The sequence below is a fragment of the Haematobia irritans genome, chromosome 3, assembly GCF_050003625.1.
Source record: "Haematobia irritans isolate KBUSLIRL chromosome 3, ASM5000362v1, whole genome shotgun sequence".
Classification (NCBI taxonomy): Eukaryota; Metazoa; Arthropoda; class Insecta; order Diptera; family Muscidae; genus Haematobia; species Haematobia irritans.
Genome location: NC_134399.1, coordinates 107,508,139 through 107,531,528, shown reverse-complemented (window position 1 = coordinate 107,531,528; position 23,390 = coordinate 107,508,139). Strand labels below are relative to the sequence as shown.

Below are 23,390 nucleotides of genomic sequence, written 5' to 3'. Positions count from 1 at the left end.
TGCAGTCTATAGGGCTTTACCCAAATAAATTTGACAAACATTCTTTTCCTCTGTTGGTTAAACTACTCTTGTAGTTTAGTCAACGCAACGGTTTTAAGCTGAGATCAAAAACAACAATAATGATTGAAGAATTAACCAACAATAACAAACAAAACGAATATAAATTTTTGTCAAAATTTTATCACTGCAGAAAATTTGTGAAGTGCCTCTTAGTTGGGACGGAATAATTTGCAAAATTTACCAAAACATCAAGAATGCTACCAAACTAACAAACAGTAAAAAATCTACCTTTTTGGCATGGAAGCCACAATTTTCATTAGATTTTCGTGAATTTCGAAATCTAGAAGTATTTCAGATGCATATTGAGATATGCCATATTTGGTATATATCGGATTATGTTTTGATATATGCCCCATATAGATTGGTCTTTCAAATTAACTTCTTGAGGGCGCAAATTGTATTTGCTTGAACTTTAAAATCCGGAGGTATTTTTTTACACAAAAAAAATATATTTTTTGTATTGATTTAATTAATTATTAATTGAAATGTCTTCAATCACAGAAATGATAATATGAATCACCAAAGTCAATTAAAAAATTAATTGATACAACCAATTTTTGTAATTGATTTTTGTTTCAATTAAAAATCTTGATGAATCGATTAATTTTTTTATTGCAAATTTCTATCATCCTTGTACAAACATATTTTTGTCCTCCCTTGCTGCAGAGCCTGACAAAATCCATAATCCCGTAGAAGACGGTGACAAAATGAAACGAAAATGTTCAGAAAAAATCAAAACGGGATGTTCACAATTTCGTCCAAGGGCGTTCACGATTTCATGAACGGCATTCGTTTTTCTTTGGCCACATTATGTCGTAACCATAACGTTTTAAGATCATGAACGCTGGTTGTTGTTTTGACAACGCATGGTGTCATTTTATCGTTGTCAGATTGACACCGCCTGTTCTCAGTTTGACACCACATGTGTGTTGATTCGCTTTCATGATCGAATCGTTTTGAAATGAGCACTCCGTGCATAATTTTTTCTATGAGTGAAGTACACACAAAAAATAATTCTTTCCTCCCAAACGAAATTTTATTAAACTATTTGCTTTTGCTGTAAAGAAGTTTGTTCGGAAGAAAAGTATATACTTATTGTGATAATCGTTGATTCTTTTACAACAATTCCAAACAGACTAACTCCATTTTTTATTTTTCTGTCTAATTGCATCTTCCCTCACGTCTTTCTCACTTTCACAAGGTATATTTAGTTTCAAAAGGTATATTTTTCTGTAATACAAACAATTTAGAAGAAATAATTGATTTTATAAAATTTTCCTTTCGTTCAGATGGAGATTCGAACCTCGGACCATACGATTTGTAAGCAACACACTATCCGCTGGCAAAGTAGCTCTTATTATCATAAACAGATAATTATCGAACAAGCAATGCATACATTGAAGCAGGTATACTTATAAAGAAACTTTATTTACCAAAAAACATATCTTTAGTTGGCCACTTTCTTAAACATACAACTTTTGAAAACGGAAATAATGTAATTTTTAATATATTCCGAAAATGTTCACAAGATTCCAAAAACAGAAATTCTTTGTAACAAAAATATTTTTTTGGTAATAATAAGAGTTTGAAATTTTCAAAGAAATTCAATAAACTCTAACAAAGAGCAACGTTTTCCAAATGTTTTGATTTATTTGTGAGTAGGCCGTGTATAATGGTCACCAACACAAGTGGTGTAGTGTGTCTATCTTGGGGGTTTCCCCCTCTTCTTTTACCATTAGCATGAGCATCCGATCAATAGATTATTTCTTTATTTCTTACACAGAAAAAAATGTCTTAAATGAGTTTTACAAAATATTCAATTAAAAATTTAATTGGTTCAACAAATTTTTTAATTAAAACAAAAATCAATCACAAAAATTAATAGTATCAATTAATATTTTAATTGCATCAATTATTTTTTAATCGACTTTCAATTAATTTTTAATTGATACTATCATTTTTGTGATTGAAGATATTTCAATTAAAAATTAATTGGATCGATTAATTGCATGATTGAAGACAATTTTTTTTTGTGTAGTCCAGTCTCTTTCCAATTCACCCGAAGCAGATCTAAGGATTACCTTTGCATCATAACTGGGGTATTTTTATGCTATACTTTTGCTTTCTTTAGATGTCTCTTTTGTAACACTCGCTCCAATTTATACTAAATTCTTGGAAAAAAAATCAAAAACCTAGAGTTCTAATTTTTTATTTATTTAAAAGAAACACATCTTTAAATCAATAAAAAAATCTTTAAACATTCGCACACATCTCAATTTAGTTAGTCAATTTGGAGCAAGTTTTCACATTCGTTGGGAATTGATTGAAAGCATTGCTCAACGTGTTGACAGAATTATCTACACAGGTACCAGCATCTCCGGGAACTGAAGGAATTTTCTTGATCAAATTAATGGCTTTCTTAACTTCATTCTTCAATTGCAAAGTTTTGAACAACAATTTCCAGAAACACTTCCATGGAGTTGTACTCTTTTGAACAGAGACAGCGGTATCTGTATCATCAGAACTTGTGGTATCACCGCAGACATTCTCATCCAAATGAATGATATCGTTAGAAGTTGAAATGATGTTATTGCAAGTGTCAATCAATTGTTGAAGTTTCTTGGAGACATCACCACCACAGGCTTGAACATCTGAGACAAATTGAGTAGCAGCAGCTTTAATAGCATAGACCTCCTTGATGGTACAGTTGACACCCTTCAATGTAGTCAACGCTTTGTGAATAACAAAATAGATGCCAAGCCAAGAAACCTGAGCATCAATATCGACAGTATCTTGAGCTACATCATTGGCAATGAACTCAAAGTCGATTTCCTCAATGGGAGCGGGTAGTTCAATATTGGCCTGAAATAGCAAATAAAGATGAAATCGGAACCGATAAACACGACTTGAATGTATCAGAATAAACTTACGCTTACAGCAACCAAACATAAACCAGCCAATACGGCAAAAATTGTGAATTTCATATTGCTCTGGCAATGAAGTTGATATTCCAGTGAAATACTAACTTTTCTTTGAGAAAATTTTTTTATTTATAACCAATTATTGACCCATGTTCACCAGAATATTAAAGGGAAACCGTTTTGCATTTGTATCGATAAGATTTGGTTAATCGGTTAACATACTCCATAACCTGTCAAATTGACAGTGATAATAATTTTGACGCAAGCGATTGTTGTGATGACATGTCAATGAAACTTAATCAGACACTTTAGCTAATCGGTTGAGAATTCATTGACCAGCTCAGGGTAGGTCTACCTACATCGGATCTTCTATAGTCGTTGTATAGAGTGTTTCTTCCAAAAATAGACAGAAGTCTAGAAATTCCCACAAAATGTTAGACACTTCACCAGTAAGAATTTTTATATGTATTTTTTAGTGACGTTTTGTGAAGTGTCTCAAAATACACACATGTTGAAAATAACATCGAAGAATTATTGCATTTCGAAATTGAAGGTGTTTGATTCACTGACTATATTTTGTTCATGCATGGATAGTTAATCGGAAATCTCTCGATCGGGATTTCCAAATAAAGATCAGTACTAAGTTCGTCTTGCACAAGTGAAAAACAAAACTAAAAGTGCTTAATAGAAATAAGGAAAACGAGTTTTCGTTGTAGAACTCGAATATAATATGGTGGGAATGGTCAAAGTATCACTTCAATAAGCGATCTTCTTAAAAAAGCAACGTAATAAAGAAAAATAACCGTGAAGATTTTTTATTTTTATCATGAAAAACAAACTTAATACTGGCCTTAATGTCGGGAGCAGTTGATTATATGATCCCATACGATTTCAAACTCTGAACGCTGTACGGCTATTCATCAAAAGCTGAGAAGTTTCTTCGGAAACAGTTTCATCGGCACTTCAGCGAGCTACCTTCCCGAAATAATACCGCTGCGGAAAACTTCAGTGATAACAACTAACCAATCACTGGATACGCACCATCTGTAAAAACAGTTCAATGGAATTAACAGAACTTTCAAACGACCATGGTTATATTTTTCGGAGTCACCCTGACAATCTTCGAATCAAGGAACTAAATTGAGAGACCAGTAAGAGAGTCAAACAACACTGGTGAAATTCATGATTAAAATAACTAAAGCACTGGGACCAAATTAAATCTCAGAACTGATCGTCTGAGTCATCCAAATTGGGCGCAATCAGATTCTTCGTATTAACCCAGCCGATCTTCTAACCAGGGAATCTAATCTAGAGGTCAATAAGACTGGATTCTACCAAAAATAGTAAAAAATCACACTAAAAGGTACTTTAATTTTCTATAAATATATATAAAATTTTTACCAAATTTTTTATCGTAATAAAATTTTGAGAAAATTTTCTATAAAAAAAATTGAGAAACTTCTCTATAAAAATACAATTTTGAAAAAATTTTCTATAGAAGTATAATTTTGAGAAAAATTTTTATAGAAATAAAAATTTCGCAAAATTATAAAAATAAAATTAGGACAAAATTTTCTATGCAACTACAATTTTGACAAAATTTTATATATGGAATTAACATTTTGAGAAATGTTCTACAAAAATACAAATTTGAGGAAATGTTCTATAGAAATAAAATTTTAAGAAATGTTTCTATAGAAATAAAATTTTGAAAAAATTGTTAATTAAAAAAATTCTATAGATATAAAATTTGGAAAAAAAAATTCTTTAAAAATTCAATTTTGACAATTTTTTCTATAGAAATGCAATTTTCAAAAAATTTCTTTAGAAATAAAAGTCTGCGAACATTTTCTTTAGAAATAAAGTTTTGAGAACAGCTTCTTCAGAAAGAACATTTTGATAATATTTTATGTAGAAATAAATTTTTGAAAAAAAAATTTTATAGAAATAAAATTTTGAGAACAGGTTCTTTAGAAATAACATTTTGATTATACTTTCCGTAGAAATAAAATTTTGAAAAAAAATCTTCTATAGAAATAAAATTTATAGAACTAAAATTTTGATAATATTCCTTAAGAAATTAAATTTTGACAAAATTTCTGTAGAAATAAAATTTTGAAAAAATTTGTACAGAAATTTTGAAAATTAAGATATATATTTATGATAGCTTTGCTTTAAGTAGAGGATGCTGATGAGGAATGTGGTAATTCCGAAACAGCTGTCCATCCCATCCGACCATCATGCAGTCTATAGGACTTTGCCCAAATAAATTTGACAAGCATACTTTTCCTCTGTTGGTTAAGCTACTCTTGTAGTTTGGTCAACAATAATGATTGAAGAGTAAACCAACAATAACAAACAAAACGAAAGTAATAAAATTTTTATGGAAATAAAATTTTGAAAAAATATTCTTTATAAATAAAAGTTAGACAAATTTTTATATAGAAAAAAATGTCAGAAAACTTTCTATAGAAGTAAAATTTTGAAAAACTTGTTTATAGAAATAAAATTTTGACAAAATTTTGTATAGAAATAAAATTTTGATAAAATTTTGTATAGAAATAAAATTTTGAAAAAAAATCTCTATAAAAATAAAATTTTTAGAAAATTTTATATAGAAATACAATTTTCACAAAATTTGAGAAAACTTTCTAAAAATGTTATTTTTTATTTATTTAATTTGGTCACTAGATGGTATCTTTGAACCGATCGCCCAATAACTGTATATATCCAAAGCAAATTCCCGAAAATCGACTGCACTAAAGCCGGAGCAAATTCAACATGAACTTAAGTATTGTGACATCAGCTTCTTCAAGGCGACAATGACGACGATATATCCCAAATTGAGCACCTTTTATATAGTGCTTTGATAGGTGGTTATTCCACATCAGAAGCCTGGATCCTCGAACTTCATCTATAGATTGGTGATAGAGTCGATAATGTAAGTGGAACGAGTGTCCATATCACCTAAATAAAGGATGTTAGTGAAACTTATATCCCAACGTAATATTGAGTTATTCTGAAGCAAAGCTTCCAAAAAACTGGCCGATAAAGCAATCCCAAGATTGATGTTGAAACATTTGGATATGCAGTTTGGCCAATTTTGACAAAATTTCTATAGAAATACAATTTCGACAAAATTTCTATGGAAATAAAATTTTGTAAAAAATGTCTATAGAAATAAAATTTTGAGAAAATTGTCAATAGGAATAAAATTTTGACAAAATTTTCTATAGCAATAAAATTTTGACAAAAATTTCTATAGAAATAAAATTTTGATAAAATTTTCTATAGAAATAAAATTTTGACAAAATTTTCTACATTGAGTTATTGACTCGAACTTCAGATTTGAAATTAACAATTAGCAAGAGAGACCTCTGGTTGATAAAACAGTGCCCCTGAGGATTGCTTTGACAGTGATATTTTTTATATAGAAGATATGTCGTACTCAGTAGAGGACATGCAGGCGAGATTGATAATGGGAAGGAATTGGCGGAAGAAAATGACTTTGAACTATCTGAATTAGAGGCGTTTTTGTTTGGTAAAGACGGTTTTAAATTGGATAAAAGCTCCAATGATGCGAAAAGATAAAATTTTTCGTAAATCTCGTTTTAACGGCCCTATACAAATTACAAAAAAATAAGCCTTGCTGACCCATTATCGGTGAACCCATACAATCATTACCTACTTCTTGTATGCCTGATGAAGATGATAGAGGTCGGAGATGTCCGGCTTAAATCTACTTTAGTACAAGTGGTCCCATTGGTCCAATTTTTGGCCAGAGTGTAAACTTTTCGATTCTAAACACGAAATGTAATATACCCCTATTTGTCGGAAAGACCTATTTTCGGAGTTACGGGCCCCGGTTACAGTTTTCATTATTATGTATATTGGATATAGTATCCATCGCACAATATTTAGGATAACATGGACCCGGAGAGGCCCCGGGTTCACGTTAGCTCTCTTTGGACTCTGTCCATAGGAGAAAGGCCCAAACCCCGGCCGACCACCTATCCACTTTGGATTCGCGTTAGCCCACTTTGGACACTGTCCATAGGAGAGAGGCCCAAAACCCCGGCCAAAGGCCCAATTTTGACTATGTCCATAGGAGAAAGTCTTAAACTCCAGCCGAAGACCGGCCACCTATACGCCAATTTTAAAGATCGATATCTCGAAAACTACGCTCTTCCAACACAATTTTTACTAAATATTTTCTCTTTAAAATTTAATTTCAATCATTTTATTAAAAATTGCTGTCAGAATTAACAAAAATATAAAGGCAAATAGCGATTTTCAGATAACGATATCTCGAAAACTAGGCTTTTCCGAGAAATTTTTTACCTTATATTTTCTCTTTAGAATGCCTTCACCTACCCTCAAAAAAATTTTGTGTTTTCTTTTTTAACAACTTTTACAAAATTCCACCTAATTAATCACTTAGAAACCTCTATACATTTGCAAATTATTCATTTATTAGTATTAGAATACTACAGAGCTAATTATCTAGCAAACATCTTAGCTAGTCAATTTCGAGCAAGTTTTAACATTGGCAGGGAATTGCACGAAAGTATTTTCCAAGGTGTTAATGGCATCCATAGCACAATCACTGGTATCACCAGGAACCTTCTTGATATCCTTGATCATTTTAACGGCCTTCTTGACTTGTTTCTTCAATTTGTTAACCTTACGAACCATCTTGACAAAGCATTTATGAGCAGTCTTAGCATCCGATACAGCACCTAGGGTCTGAACATCAGAATCGGTTTCGTCATCGGTGTTGCCACAAATGCTCTCATTGATACCCATAATAGATTTGCAGGTATCAATAATATCTTGGCAGGCATTGATCAAATTCTGCAGTTTCTTGGAAACAGCATCACCACAAGCTTGAACGTTATTTACGAAGGCTTGGGCAGCATTTTGAACTTCCAAAACCTCTTTAATGGTACAATTCAAACCCTTTACAGTTCGGAGAGCAGCTTTAATAACGGAATACATGCCAGTGAAAAGTCCATAGGGTTCGATTTCCATAATTTCATCAGCCAAATCCTGGGCAATGTAATCGTAATCCACAAGATCCTCATTTTCAATCCTCAAACTGCCGTTGGCCTTAAGAAGGAATGTAAAGAAAAAATCATATAGGCTTTACAAACGAGAAATGATTAAACAAATATTTTATGTTGAACAAAGTCTGGAGGATTTACCTCCATTTTCATAAAGCTCCTTTAGTGTTCCGTTAACTAACCAACTTTTAAACCGTATTATAGACGAAGCTGTCATCTAGTCTTTATATTCCATAGGCCAGTTGGGAACTTAACTGATGAAAATTTTTCAGTTAAAGTTAACCGGAGAGAAGATATTTGCAATTTATTTTCTGTTAACTGGCAGTTAAAGCCTAACGGAGCTACATGAAAATGGCCGTTAATGTAATAACTGCGCATTATTTGTAAACCCCCCCAAATTTGTTCAACAAATCATATTTTCCAGAATTTCATATTAGTATGTAAACACAACCAGAGCGAATGTCGATAGACGAATACTTTTTTATGTGTATTTCTTGTGCGAAGCCAAAAACATACGACATTATGTTGACATTGATATTGACATATCGCCAAATTTAATATATTTTTATTCCTTGTCGGTAAATGAATTGATAGTGTTGCCATTAATTCCCCCTTTTCTTTAACTGATCACTAGGCATTGATGTTACTTTGCTATGTGGCAAGTATTGTACCTTTACATAAAAACATCTGCAAATTGACATCAAAAAATAATCGGAAAAAATAATCGACTATCGTATGTTTACAAAAATATTGTGTGCAAAACATAAACATAACGAAAGTTAGTTGAAGAGCATGCAATAAGCTTGGTGGCAAAATTTTCCTCTTTTCTTATTTTCGAGCGTTTTTGATGTGAATATTTTTTATTATTTGTTGAGTCCCCAGCCAACAACAATGCCTAGTAGAGAGATGAAAAAAATTGATAATCAATGGCAACACTATCCCATTTTCCGCCATTTTCCAGATGAACAGCCAATTTATCATATCCCAAACATCTGAATTTATAGAGAAAAATCAGGTGTTTTTGACATTTCAGCCTAATGCGCCTTGCAGACTATAAGTTTATCCGGTCGACGGTGGTCGTGTCGAACATATCCCATATATTGGCCACATTATAAGTTAAGTCCGAAGGCATAATCGATATTGCTACATGTTTTTGGGATCGATAACACATTTACCGATTATTTAGTCATCAACGAATTGTCGCATTGCTTGGACACACTGTAAGATTCTTTACACACACAGACATTCCGTCCGGAAAAACTTATAGTCTGTAAGACGCATAACGAAAGCATTCTTTTCGGATATGAGAAATTGGTTGTTAATGTAGAATTACATACCATGCGTTCAATGCATCCGATGATTGAAGAGTTGAAATTTCTCTTTGAAATCAAAAGCTCGAATAGTCTGCCGCAAACAGAAAAAAAATCAACCCTTCCATCAACGCACGGATTGACGCATGGTGTGTAAAGGTAGAATTACATACCATGCGTTCAATGCGTACAATGCGTCCGATGATTGAAGAGTTGACATTTCTCTTTGAAATCAAAAGCTCGAATAGTCTGCCGCAAATAAATTCAATTCAATCTAGCCATTACGGTTCTCCTGTCGCCAATCGCCTGTCGCTATGGTTATGTTTATTCACTTAAGGATCACTTCAACTTACAGAAACTGCCACAAGGCAAAAGGCAGCAATTAAGGCAAATACGGTGAATTTCATTTTCTCGTAATGACTTCAACTTCAAGCTAATGTCAATTGACTTGCCAATCCAAGGGACACACAACTTTTATACGTTCTTCTTAACATGGATTATCATCCTATAATCAGTATAGGCTAAAAAACACACTTTCTATACATTGATTATTATTCCACCATCATTGACACTTAATATATATTTAATAGATTTAACTCAAATATTAAATAAAATGTCTGCTGATTGATATTGACAGAACCATTGACTTCTTATCTTTTAATATTTTAGATGATAACGACCTGTATCGATATCGACCGATAGCTTAATTCCAAGCGAAAATGCTTAGTAAACATTGAAAATTTTTTAAATTAATTATATCTTCAAAATAAAATTAATAAGAATTTTAACATAGTGAATTGCATTTGTTTTTGTTTGCAAAACATTTTGTTTTCTATTCAAAGATATTATAGCGATCTTTCTGCCATTTTTATTGTACAATTGGTCCTTAGCTTCAAATATGGATAAACTTGTGATAATATAGTATACAACCGACCAAGGCATATTTAATAGGGCCTTTTAAGATATCGACTGATTACAATTTTTTTCATTGCTGCCTACAACACGCAGAGAAGGAATATGATCGCCCCAAACATGTTTAAAGAGCAAAATGTTATTTATGGACGGAGAACATGAAACATGTTTGTCACACCCATGTTATTTTCTCGAAAATTATGTATCTGATTTCGGCAACTATATGTACATATATGTTTCTGTTTGCCGAGAATACAACAATTTTGCTACAAAAATTGTCCATGTTCACCGACCAAAAACATATTTACAGGTGTGACTGATATGTATTGCAACCAACTTCAGGTTGCCATCATTTCTAAACCGTTCGCCTGACAGCTTTAAGATTTATTCCAATAGCAGTTCAAATGTTTACAAGCTCAAATAAGCATTTTGATCTATTGCATGCAAAACTAAAGTCCATTAGTAATGGAATTCAAAAGTGATAGAGTGATTGCTATATATTTGGCTAGAAAACCACAAGTGGATATTGTGGTCCAAAATGGGGACGAAGAAACGGTAACAACACTGGTGATCCGAAAACATTGATCCACATACACGCCGCTGTGGTAGCTTGGACTAAAGCCGTTGGTAGCTTGGACTCAACTATGTACAAAAAATTTACGGACTGGAAAGAGCCAAGGCGTTGCTTCGCTTGTAAGAAAGTGGCCAGATACCGAATTTTATTGACAATCAAACCGACTGGCATTGTTGTTTTTGCAATACTGTCCAGCAAAACAAATTTGTAAGTTCTTCCAAAGGCACGACTTTAAAAGCACTTCCAGAAGATGTACTCCCAATGGTGTTCTTTATTTTAACTGCACAGGAAGTTCTTTTCATTCAATTTTTTATAACATCCTTATTTCATATTTTTAATGGGTAATTTTAACTTTTGTTTCAAATTGTTTAAAAACAGTTTAAGAATTCATAAAATGGTACAAATTATTTAAATTTTGTCGAAAAAACTGCTAAATCCCATCTGAAAAAATTGTGAATTTTTGAAAATATTTGAGATCAAACGTTTCAGACAAGCGTTAGAATGCATTAAAAATTATAAAAAAAATATAAAAATTATTTATTTGACAAAATATAACAGAATTTTTTTACATCCAAAATATTGAATTCGGATCACACCTAAAGAAGTGATGCAAATTCAGTGCACCGGCTGTTGATATGGAGGACTTCCAGCCTATGACAAGCCCATGTTAAATACATCGCTTCTGCGTCAATTTTGCACCACTTCCGGATCCAAAAAGAAAATGTTCATTACTTTTTTGGCGACGCTTTTTTTGCTGGGTGACTAATATGTCTTTTTGTCACTCTACATTTGTCACTTGTTGAACAATGTTTCAATTCCAATGACGATCAAAATGACATACTTGACGAATTTTATTCTTCTACGAAAGACTGTCATCCACAATCGAATTACTTGGGTTGTGGTATCTTAAAACTTCTTAACATCGTTTTCTAAATTGTGAGTTAGTCCATACGTGGTATATATTAGACAAAAAAGTTATGTATAGGTAAGTCTACAAATAATTTTTGTATGATTGGGGATCGATTTATCTGAGGGCTATATATAACTATAGACCGATATGGACCTAGTTAGGCATGGTTTTTAACGGCCATATACTAGCACAATGTACCAAATTTCAACTGAATCGAATGAAATTTGCTCCTCCAAGAGGCTCCAAATCTCGGGATCGGTTTATATGGGGGCTATATATGATTATGGACTGATATGGTCCACTTTTGGCATGGTTGTTAAATATCATATACTACCACCACGTACCAAATTTCAACCAGATCGGATCAATTTTGCTTCTCCAAAAGGCACCAGAGGTCAAATCTGGGGATCGGTTTATATGGGGGCTATATATAATTATGGACTGACTCGGAGGTCAAATCTGGTGATCGATTTATATGGAGGCTATATATAATTATGGACCAATATGGACCAATTTTGGCATGGTTGTTAGAGACAATATACTAACACCACGTACCAAATTTCAATCGGATCGGATGACTTTTGCTCCTCTAAGAGGCTCGGGAGTTCAAATCTTGGGATCGGTTTATATGAGGGCTATATATAATTATGGGCCGATGTGGACCAATTTTGACATGGTCATTAGAGAACATATACCAACACCATGTATCAAATTTCAGCCGGATCGGATGAAATTTGCTTCTCTTAGAGGCTCCGCAAGCCAAATCGGGGGATCGGTTTATATGGAAGCTATATATAATTAAGGACCGATGTGGACCAATTTTTGCATGGTTATTATAGACCATATACTAACACCATGTACCAAATTTCAGCCGGATCGGATGAAATTTGGTTTTCTTAGAGGCTCCGCAAGCCAAATCGGGGGATTGGTTTATATGGGGGCTATATGTAATTATGAACCGATATATACCAATTTCTGCATGGTTGTTAGAGACCATACACTAACACCATGTATCAAATTTCAGCCGGATCGGATGAAATTTGCTTCTCTTAGAGCAATCGCAAGCCAAGTTTGGGGGTCCGTTTATATGGGGGCTATACGTAAAAGTGAACCGACATGGACCAATTTCTGCATGGTTGTTAGAGACCATATACTAACACCATGTACCAAATTTCAGCCGGATCGGATGAAATTTGCATCTCTTAGAGCAATCGCAATCCAAATTTGGGGGTCCGTTTATATGGGGGCTATACGTAAAAGTGGACCGATATGGACCAATTTTTGTATGATTGTTAGAGATCATATACTAACACTATGTACAAAATTTCAGCCGGATCGGATGAAATTTGCTTCTCTTAGAGCAATCGCAAGCCAAATTTGGGGTCCGTTTATATGGGGGCGATACGTAAAAGTGGACCGATATGGCCCATTTGCAATACCATCCGACCTACATCAATAACAACTACTTGTGCCAAGTTTCAAGTCGATAGCTTGTTTCGTTCGGAAGTTAGCGTGATTTCAACAGACGGACGGACGGACGGACATGCTCAGATCGACTCAGAATTTCACCACGACCCAGAATATATATACTTTATGGGGTCTTAGAGCAATATTTCGATGTGTTACAAACGGAATGACAAAGTTAATATACCCCCATCCTATGGTGGAGGGTATAAAAAAAGCAGATGAAATACGTATATAATTCAGTTATTGACCGGTATATATAAAGAAGTCTACAAATAAATACGAACCAATATGAACTTTTGAGCGGTAATTAGAGAGCCAGAATTGAAATATGGGGATCGGTTTATATGGGGCTATATACAATTATGAACCGATATGAACCAATTTTTGGGGATCGGTTTATCTGCGGGCTTGGTTGTTAGCGGCCATATACCAGCACAATGTACCAAATTTTGACAGAATCTGATGAATTTTACTCCTCCAAGAGGCTCCGGAGGTCAAATCTGAGAAGAGGTTTATATGGGGGCTATATGTAATTATGGACCGATATCGATAAAATTTTGCAGGGTTGTTAGTTTTCATATATTTACACAAAATACAAACTTTCAACTGAATCGGATGAAATTTTCTCCTCCAAGAGGCTCCAAAACCAAATCTGGCGATTGGTTTATATGGGGGCTATATATGATTATGGACCGATATGGACTAATTTTTGCATGCTTGTTAGAGACCATATACTAACACCACATACCAAATTTCGGATGAATTTTGCTCCTCCAAAAGGCTCCGGAGGTCAAATTTGGGGATCGGTTTATATGGGGGCTATATATAATTATGGACCGATAGGTCATAGGTCAGGTGGCAGCCCGATGTATCAGGCTCACTTAGACTATTCAGTCCATTGTGATACCACATTGGTGAACTTCTCTCTTATCACTGAGTGCTGCCCGATTCCATGTTAAGCTCAATGACAAGGGACCTCCTTTTTATAGCCGAGTGCGAACGGCGTTCCACATTGCAGTGAAACCACTTAGAGAAGCTTTGAAACCCTCAGAAATATCACCAGCATTACTGAGGTGGGATAATCCACCGCTGAAAAACTTTTTGGTGTTCGGTCGAAGCGGGAATCGAACCTACGACCTTGTGTATGCAAGGCGGGCAAGCTAACCATTGCACCACGGTGGCTCCCTTTTTGCATGGTTGTTAGAGACCATATACTAAAACCACGTACCAAATTTCAGCCGGTCTAAGGGCTCCGCAAGCCAATCTGGGGGTTGGTTTATATGGGGGCTATACGTAAAAGTTGTCCGATATGGCCCATTTGCAATACCATCCGACCTACATCAATAACAACTACTTTCAGCCGGTCTAAGAGGCTCCGCAAGCCAAATCTGGGGTCGGTTTATATGGGGGCTATACGTAAAAGTGGTCCGATATGGCCAATTTGCAATACCATCCGACCTACATCAATAACAACTATTTGTGCCAAGTTTCAAGTCGATAGCTTGTTTCGTTCGGAAGTTAGCGTGATTTCAACAGACGGACAGACGGACGGACATGCTTTGATCGACTCAGAATTTCACCACGACCCAGAATATATATACTTTATGGGGTCTTAGAGCAATATTTCGATGTGTTACAAACGGAATGACTCGGGGCTATATAATACCCTAAACCACATATACTGTGAGAAAATTAAGGGGTACATGTTTATGGGAGTTTTATCACAATCTGAACAGAAATGTCTGATATTTGGAGCTATAGTTGATTCTGAATCTACAGAGTTACTATGCCACTAATATTGAGTCCATTATTAAAAAAAGAGGAAATCGCTCAATTAGTGTGGTTAATAAATCCAAATTTGTGAAACTTGGAAATATATTTAAGTAAGAGCTACATGTAAGACTAACTACGATCGGCTAATACTTCAATATTTGAAATTTGAGTAACCGTGCTCATTTCACCACGCTTGAATTTTGCATACCAATCAATTATTGTTGATTTCCTTGGGGCAGAGTCCGGAAACTCATTATCAAGCCAAGTTTTTGCTTCCACCGTATTTTTCCCTTCAGAAAACAGTATTTTATCAAAACACGAAATTCTTTTTTTTCATTTTTTTCACAATAACAAAAGTTGCTTCACAAAAGACGCTCTATCTCACAAACTAATTGACTTACAGACGTCAATTTTTTTTTATGTCGGTCTATGTGTCAGACCGGGGACTTATCAGCCAACCTGTTAAAAATAAAAATTTAAATTGGTTTTCTTCATTCAAATTCCAAGTCACAACTTCTAAAGCAATCCAAAGGATCCGAAAACGAAGTACTTCCATTCTATGACAAACCCATGTAAAATTCATTGGAGATGACTCAAGTTTGTACTACTTCCGGATCAGAAGTTGGGGATCCAAACTACTTTTTTGGAAGCTCTGTTTTTGCTGGGTAATTGGTTCAACAGAATAATTGGGTGGGTTGGACGTTAAAAATTTATATATAAGGGGTAATTCATTAAATTCGAGTAATCGACTTTTGACATTTTTGAAAATCCAATTTTGATGTTGGCCAAAATCGGTCAATCGACTTTTAAAGAAAAATTAATAAGTTGGCTTTGGTTTAAAATGGGAATGCCCATGATAACTCTATGTGTATGTTATTTTTTTTTTTTGTAAATGGATGTCAGAATGTCTGGTCTCACGAAATCTCTGGAGACTTCATTGGCGTAACCTGGGGTACCCTAAGGAGCTCTTTTAATTTTTTGACATTTTTGAATCGAAAATTTCAATGCGATAATGATTCATGCGAATCACGACAATTTCGTAGCACGCACACACTTGTAATTTCGGCATATGTATATTAGATCGATTTTTCTAGACTCCGTCTAGGTATATGGCTATGTCCATATAATTTTATCGATTTTTATATTAACAAAAGCAAACGTCAAAACAAGATAAAATACTTTTAAGCCCCCAAATATTATCTATTAGACTGTGAGAATTTGTCAAAAACAAATTTACAAAATTATGATTATGATAAGCTCTAATAGGAGGGGGCTAGCTGTGGTCATACATAATGGGCCAAACGTAGAAAATACTGACACTGCGTCTTTAGATAAAAACACTAATATGTCAATAGGTATTAAGAGAATGAGGTATAAAATCAGCTCATTAATATCGTAGACTTGATAAATTCCCGTGGGTATGGTATGGCCAAGCAAAAAATTTGCTATAAAAGCCCAATTCCCGGGAATGGGAAATTAATTTGAAAAGAAATTCGTTTCAATTCATACAATTCAAAAAAAAATGAAATTCGCCGTAGTTGCTCTCCTAGCAGCCTTGTGCTTGGCTAGTGTTCATGTAAGTCAAAATCTACCTCTAAAGGGTGAGCAAATTCTAACATAGCTATTCTACATTTCTTACAGGCCAACGCCATAGGCTATGATGTACCCCATCCCAATGATTTGGAATATGTTCCAAACGACTTAGCCGATGGTGTCCTCGATGTTGATAATTTCAGTATTTTAAGCACTTTCTATTGGATTGCCCGTGCATCTTTGAAAACCCTGAAAGGTGTCAATTGTACCATCAAACAAGTGATGAATATTAAATCTATCACCCAGTCATTTATACCCAGTGTTCAAGCCTGTGGTACAGATGCCGCTGCCGATTTCAAAAATGTTATAACATCAGCCCAATCTGTGATCACCACTTGCGATAACATCATCAACCTCAACGAACAGGTTTGCAATAATGACGAATCCACCAATGGTAGTACCTCAACACCCAGCTCTTGCTTCACCAAATTGTTGGGACAATTGTCAACTTTGTCCAGTCAGATGAAGAAAACCCAGGCTGCCATTAAGAAGGTACCCACTATTCCTACCGATGCTGTAACATGCACCAACAATGCTGTAAACACTTTGACCACTGCCTATACCAATTTCCCCACCAACGTTAAGAGCTGTTCCAAATTGACCAGCAGCTAAGGAGGAAGTTATTAATCTAATGAAATATATATGCAATAGCAAAGTTTAATTACTGTGTTATTGTCTTGAAATAGGGGGGCTCATGGGACACACGATAACAAATGTAGGGCGCTTGTCACTTTCGGCAACTGCAACTGATATACAAACCTTTACCTTCTGGTTTTGAAAGTAAGATAGGGAATATGTCTGTCGACATGAGAAGAACAATATCAGAACCCTCTTTGCCCCTTTCAACCTAACTGTGGTATCACAATGGAATGAATGGTCTCTAAGAGAGCCTAAAATTGTGGCCTACCACCTAACCTAAACTAACTTAAATGAAATTGTCGAACACAAAAACTCACATATATATGATATGCATTGTGATATTACTTTTAATGTACATCCTAATATGTTCTTCTGGAGATACGCTTAATTTTCCCTTCACATACTGACAAACAATCCACGTTTCCAATGTTTTTACAATTATTTAAAATATTAAAAACAATACGGGAAACGCATAAACCCCAGGACGGGTACCAGACTAGCCCCGGATGTGTATAGACCTGTACCAGTTCTGGTCAAAACGTATGGAAGTGACCGGTTACTTTAACATGGGTTTGTCTTAACCCTAAGTTGGGTCCTTGCCACAACTACACGCAAAGAAAAAAAACGTTTGGAAAACGTGTACCGAAAACGTTTTCTTTTGTTAGAGTTTTTTTTTTTTAATTTATTCGAAGTTGTTATCATCAAAAAATTGTTTTTAATTTTTTCAATGAAAAAAAAAAATATATATATATATATATTTTAGAACAAAACACTGTCCATTACGTTTATATCAAGCACTGTTCTTTTTTGACTTTAAGTCTTTAATAAGACTCATTTTAAAGTTTCGTAATAACACTTTAATACAGTAGTATGTAATGATGAACATCTTTTCGGAATCTTCCGAACATATCGGGAATATATGAAAAAAAAAACTTTTTGGTGTTCGGTCGAAGCAGCGATCGAAGCCATGACCCTTGGTATGCAAGGCGGACGTACTAACCATTGCTCCACGGTGCCCAACTAAATGTGTGTTTCTGTTAAATAAAGTTTGTTTAATCGGCTCGTGGGCGCCGAAAACTATGCTATATAAATATAACTGTATGACTGTTTGCGTTGCTTGTGCGTTGGTGTATATATAGCGATAATTGTCTGTTGATGACAATAACAGCTACGTAGACCAGTGGATAGTGTGTTGGCTTACAAATTGTATGGTCCGCGGTTCGATTCTCCGTCCAGGCACCTTTTTCTGTATTACAGAAAAAGGTGCTAAGAACTAAAAAACCTCGTGGAAGTGGAAAGATGTGGGGGAAAATACAATTAGCCAGAAAAGATTGTTATTTTTTTCTTTTGAGTTAGTCTTTATGAAATTGTTTTTACATCATGGAAAAGAATAAACGTTTATCACAAAAAATATATACTTTTCTTCCAAATAAACTTCTTTAGAGCGAAAAGCAAATGAGTTTGTCTAAAATTTCTTTTCTGAGGAAAGAATTATTTTTCGTGCAACACAGAAGAAAATTTTTTTGGATTTTTTTTTCCAAATGTTTGTAGTGAAAAAAAAAAACAAAATATTAAACTGTACCGGAAAAATAGTGAGACGACCCAGCAAAAAAAAGCATCGCAAACAAAGTAGTGAAAATGTTCTTTTTGGTTCCGGAAGTGGTACAAAATTGGTGCAGGAGCTATGAATTTAACATGGGCTTGTTATACTCGTAGGAAAGAAGACCACCAATTCAACATTCGTTGCATTGAATTTGCCTTGCTTCTTAAGGTGTGATCCGAATTTGTAGTTTAGATGTGAATTTAAAGAAAAAATTTTGATATTTTGTCAAATAAATACATTTTATAATTTTGTATGATTTTTAATGATTTCTTAAGTGTATCTAAAACGTTTGACTTCAAATATATTCAAAATTTCGCAATTTTATACCCTGCGCCACACTGTGGAACAGGGCACTGTAAGTCAGTGTTTGCAACACCCAGAAAGAGACGATATAGACATATTATGTCTTTGGCAATAGTGCTCAGGGTCGACCCTGAGTTGATCACTCCATCTGTCTGTGAACACATTTTTGCGATCAAAGTCTAGGTCGCAATTTTAGTCCAATCGACTTCAAATTTGGCAAAAATATGTGTATTAGAGTAGAACCCTATTGATTTTGGAAGAAATCGGTTCATATTTAGATATAGCTCCCATATACTATATCTTTTGCCCGGTGTACACTTATATGGCCCCAGAGCCAGAGTTTTACCCTGAGTTACTTCAAATATTGCACAAAGAGTACAATTGATAGTGTCGTAGTGTGCCAAATTTGGTTGAAATCGGTTAAGATTTAGATATAGCTCCCATATATACATTTCGCCCGATTTACACTCATATGACCACACAGACCACAGTTTTACTCCGAATAACGTAAAATTTTGCACAAAGGATATGGACTAGATCTCGCCAGGTTAGGTAGTCTGCAGTTTGTTGGATATGACTACAATATGGTGATATCATCACTGAAATTGTGTAAAATGTGAGAATTTTGGCCATATTTTCATAAATTGAAAAACATGCGTATAGAACTTTATCTAAATTTGAATCGATTTTAATCAAATTCGACTTAATTCACTTTACACTTAAATAGCATGTAAAATGTATTATTCTTTGTGTATAATATTAACCCTCTAATGCCCAATCCCGCCTTTAGGCGGGCTTAGTTAAATGAGGAAGCTTTTAGTAAAACACACCTTAAGCCAACAAAAATCGGCAAAATAAAAAGAAAACTTAGTTTAAACTTTTCAAGAGGCTTTGCAGCAGATACTGAATGTTACCGTATAAATTTTTCTTGTGTCGTTTTTTTGATTTTGTATCGTTAATATTGAATATTTAATCAGCTGGCAAAAAAATTGGGACATTAGAGGGTTAAGGCAATTGGAGTAAAATGCCGTTAAAAATAGGTATGAAATATTCTTACATATTTCCCCAAATCAGGCGTACATATATATGGGGGCTATACCTAAATCTGAACCGATTTCAACGACGTCTAATATACTTAACGATACCATATATTGTACTCTTTGAAGAAATTCAAGGTAAACCTCGGGCCTCTGTGGCCAACAAAATCCATATCAGGCGAATGATATACATACCCAGCAAAAAAAATTGGAAGTTCTTCCAAAGGCACAACTTTAAAAGCACTTCCAGAAGATGCACTCCCAATGATGTTTTTATTTTAACTACCCAGGAAGTTCTTTTAATTCAATTTTTTATAACTTGGTTGTTTCATACTTTTAATGGATAATTTTAACTTTTTTGTTTCAAATAGGTTAAAAACAGAGTAAGAATTCATAAAATGGTACAAATCATTAAAATTTTGTCGACAAAAATGCTAAATCCAATCTGAAAAAATTGTGAATTTTTGAAAATATTTGATGTAAAACGTTTCCGACAAGCTGATGCAAATTCAGTACAACGGCTGTTGAAATGGAGGGCTTCCGTCCTATGACAAGCCCATGTTAACTTCATCGCTTCTGCGCCAATTTTGCACCACTTCTGGATCCATATATATATGAGCTATATTCAGTGTTGCCAGTATTGGGGATTTTTCCTCAAATTAGGGACGAAATTTCTGAGTTAGGGACTTGGGGATTTTGTGGGGAATTTCCATAAATTTGGGGATTTTTGTGGGGATTTTTCGAGAAATCGCTTTAGTCTTTTCTAACAAAATTTTATTTCTATAGGAAGTTTTGCCAAAATTCTATTTCTATAGACAATTTTGTCAAAATTGTATTTCTATAGAAAATTTTGTGAAAGTTTATTTCTATAGAAAATTTTGTGAAAATATTATTTCTATAGAAAATGTTAACAAAATTTTATTTCTATAGAAAATGTTGTCAAAATTTTATTTCTATAGAAAATTTTGTCAAACTTTTATTTCTATAGAAACTTTGTCAACATTTTATTTCTATACAACAATTTGTCAATAGGAAATTTTATCAAAATTGTATTTCTATCGAAAATCCTATCAAAATTTTATTTCTAAAGAAAATTTTGTTAAAATTTTATTTTTATAGAACATTTTGTGAAAATATTATGTCTATAGAAAGTTTTGTCAAAATTTTATTTCAAACTTTTATTTCTATAGAAAACTTTGTCAACATTTTATTTCTATACAACAATTTTGTCAAAATTTTATTTCTATACAAAAATTTTCTTAAAATTTTACTTCTATTTAAAATTTTTTCAATAGAAAATTTTATCAAAATTGTATTTCTATCGAAAATTTAATCAAAATTTATTTCTATAGAAAATTTTGTTAAAATTTTATTTCTATAGAAAATTTTGTCAACATTTTATTTCTATACAACAATTTTGTTAAAATTTTATTTCTATACAACAATTTTGTTAAAATTTTATTTCTATACAAAAATTTTGTCAACATTTTATTTCTATTGAAAATTTTGTCAATAGAAAATTTTATCAAAATTGTATTTCTATCGAAAATTTTATTAAAATTTTATTTCTATAGAAAACTTTGTTAAAATTTTATTTCTATTGAAAATTTTTTTCAAATTTTATTTCTATAGAAAATGTTGTCCAAATTTTATTTCTATAGAAAATGTTATCAAATTTTTATTTCTATAGAAAATTTTGGAGATGTTTGTAGGGAATTAAAATTTAGATTGGAGATTTCTGGGGACGAAAACATCATAATTTGGGGACAAGAGGCAGAAAAATGCTGCCATCACTGGCCTTATCTAAATCCGAACCCATTTTTACCAAATTTGACACACTAGACGATACAATTAATTGTCCTCCTTGTTCAAAATTTTAATCAAATTATTTAGAAATTCTGGTTTCTGGGGCCATATGATTGCATATCAATCGCGAAAATGAGAGTATCAATCACAGTTTTAATTGGGCATAAAAAATATTTGATTAAAAAATTAATTGATTTGGTTTGAAAATTTCAATTATTTTCAATTAAAAATTTAATTAAAGTTGATTGCAAAACTCAATTAATTTCTTGAATTAAAAACGTGACTATTTTCAATTACTTTCTTAAAATTGGATGCTTTAAATAAATGTTTATTTAAAAATTAAAACAATTTCCATCACTTTTTTAAGTGACTCAGTCCTCCGAGTTTGATTAAAAAGTTAATTGAATCAATTAATTTTTTAATTAAAAATGTAAAAATGTCCAATCAATGACTTAATTAATTTAATGATTCTATCTTGATTAATTAATTAATTAATTGAAAACATTTTCAACTTCAAGCAACTTTTTAATTGGAAATATTTTGGTGATATTTTTTTTCTGTGTATCGGCATATTAAACGATGGCTCTCGGCCTGATCTCCTTTGGCGTTACATGAAAATGCACCAACTTATGGAACAAACGAAATAAAAAGAAACAAGTAAGGAAAGTCTAAAGTCGGGCGGGGCCGACTATCCCAGCAAAAAATACTTCAGCAGTAAGAGTTTAGTTGCGCTTTTTGGTATACAATAAAGTAGGCAGTGCATCCACACTGCATGAAACGGTGGCAATAACGTAAACGAGTAATGAAACTAGTTTATGATCATTCGTTTACGTTATTACAAGCTATTCATGCAGTATAGATGCATGAAACGTAGTGCTGTTTTCCTTCACGCCAATAATGCTATACTCAAGATTATATATCACTTCTGAGCAATACTTCTTTTAAAATGAGCAATTATATTATATCGGTTGTTTTGTAAGCAGTTTGTACTGCCTCTATTCTGTATAACAGTGCTCCATTTTTTGCTGGGATATTATACCCTGTACCACTTTGTAAATCCACATTTTCGATACTATATAAAATCCGTCAAATGTGGTGGGTGCTATATATAAAGGGTTTTGTCCCAAATACATACATTTAAATCTGACTCCATCTGAACAAAATTTATAATCTATAGACTTAAAATTTACACTATGTTAGTAAAAAACAAGTAAGGAAAGTCTAAAGTCGGGCGGGGCCGACTATATTATACTCTGCACCACTTTGTAGATCTAAATTTACGATACCATATCACATCCGTCAAATGTGTTGGGTGCTATATATAAAGGTTTGTCCCAAATACATACATTTAAATATCACTCGATTTGGACAGAATTTGATAGACTTTTACAAAATCTATAGACTCAAAATTTAAGTTGG

The 23,390-nt window shown here is 33.4% G+C and overlaps 3 protein-coding genes across 3 annotated transcripts; 1 reads left to right on the top strand and 2 right to left on the bottom strand.

The window, feature by feature from the left end:
• Positions 1–2,253: 2,253 nt before the first annotated feature.
• On the bottom strand, positions 2,254–3,400 carry LOC142229660 (uncharacterized). The gene is made up of 2 exons (XM_075300243.1): positions 2,991–3,400; positions 2,254–2,922 (listed from the first exon to the last, which is right to left on the bottom strand). The coding sequence occupies exons 1-2, from the start codon at positions 3,042–3,044 to the stop codon at positions 2,338–2,340; spliced, it is 639 nt and encodes a 212-aa protein (XP_075156358.1). The 5' UTR covers positions 3,045–3,400; the 3' UTR covers positions 2,254–2,337.
• A 4,031-nt stretch (positions 3,401–7,431) lies between these two features.
• On the bottom strand, positions 7,432–9,870 carry LOC142230145 (uncharacterized). The gene is made up of 2 exons (XM_075300777.1): positions 9,708–9,870; positions 7,432–8,090 (listed from the first exon to the last, which is right to left on the bottom strand). The coding sequence occupies exons 1-2, from the start codon at positions 9,759–9,761 to the stop codon at positions 7,497–7,499; spliced, it is 648 nt and encodes a 215-aa protein (XP_075156892.1). The 5' UTR covers positions 9,762–9,870; the 3' UTR covers positions 7,432–7,496.
• Positions 9,871–16,484: 6,614 nt separating this feature from the next.
• On the top strand, positions 16,485–17,244 carry LOC142229733 (uncharacterized). The gene is made up of 2 exons (XM_075300301.1): positions 16,485–16,566; positions 16,632–17,244. The coding sequence occupies exons 1-2, from the start codon at positions 16,513–16,515 to the stop codon at positions 17,193–17,195; spliced, it is 618 nt and encodes a 205-aa protein (XP_075156416.1). The 5' UTR covers positions 16,485–16,512; the 3' UTR covers positions 17,196–17,244.
• The last annotated feature ends 6,146 nt before the right edge of the window (positions 17,245–23,390 follow it).

Bases quoted from the DNA above. Each gene is read 5' to 3' on its own strand.
- LOC142229660 (XM_075300243.1), bottom strand. From the start codon at position 3,044: ATGAAATTCACAATTTTTGCCGTATTGGCTGGTTTATGTTTGGTTGCT. The intron at 2,923-2,990 runs GTAAGTTTATTC...TTGCTATTTCAG, and splicing joins TATGTTTGGTTGCTGTAAGC to GCCAATATTGAACTACCCGC.
- LOC142230145 (XM_075300777.1), bottom strand. From the start codon at position 9,761: ATGAAATTCACCGTATTTGCCTTAATTGCTGCCTTTTGCCTTGTGGCA. The intron at 8,091-9,707 runs GTAAGTTGAAGT...TTCCTTCTTAAG, and splicing joins TTTGCCTTGTGGCAGTTTCT to GCCAACGGCAGTTTGAGGAT.
- LOC142229733 (XM_075300301.1), top strand. From the start codon at position 16,513: ATGAAATTCGCCGTAGTTGCTCTCCTAGCAGCCTTGTGCTTGGCTAGT. The intron at 16,567-16,631 runs GTAAGTCAAAAT...CATTTCTTACAG, and splicing joins TGTGCTTGGCTAGTGTTCAT to GCCAACGCCATAGGCTATGA.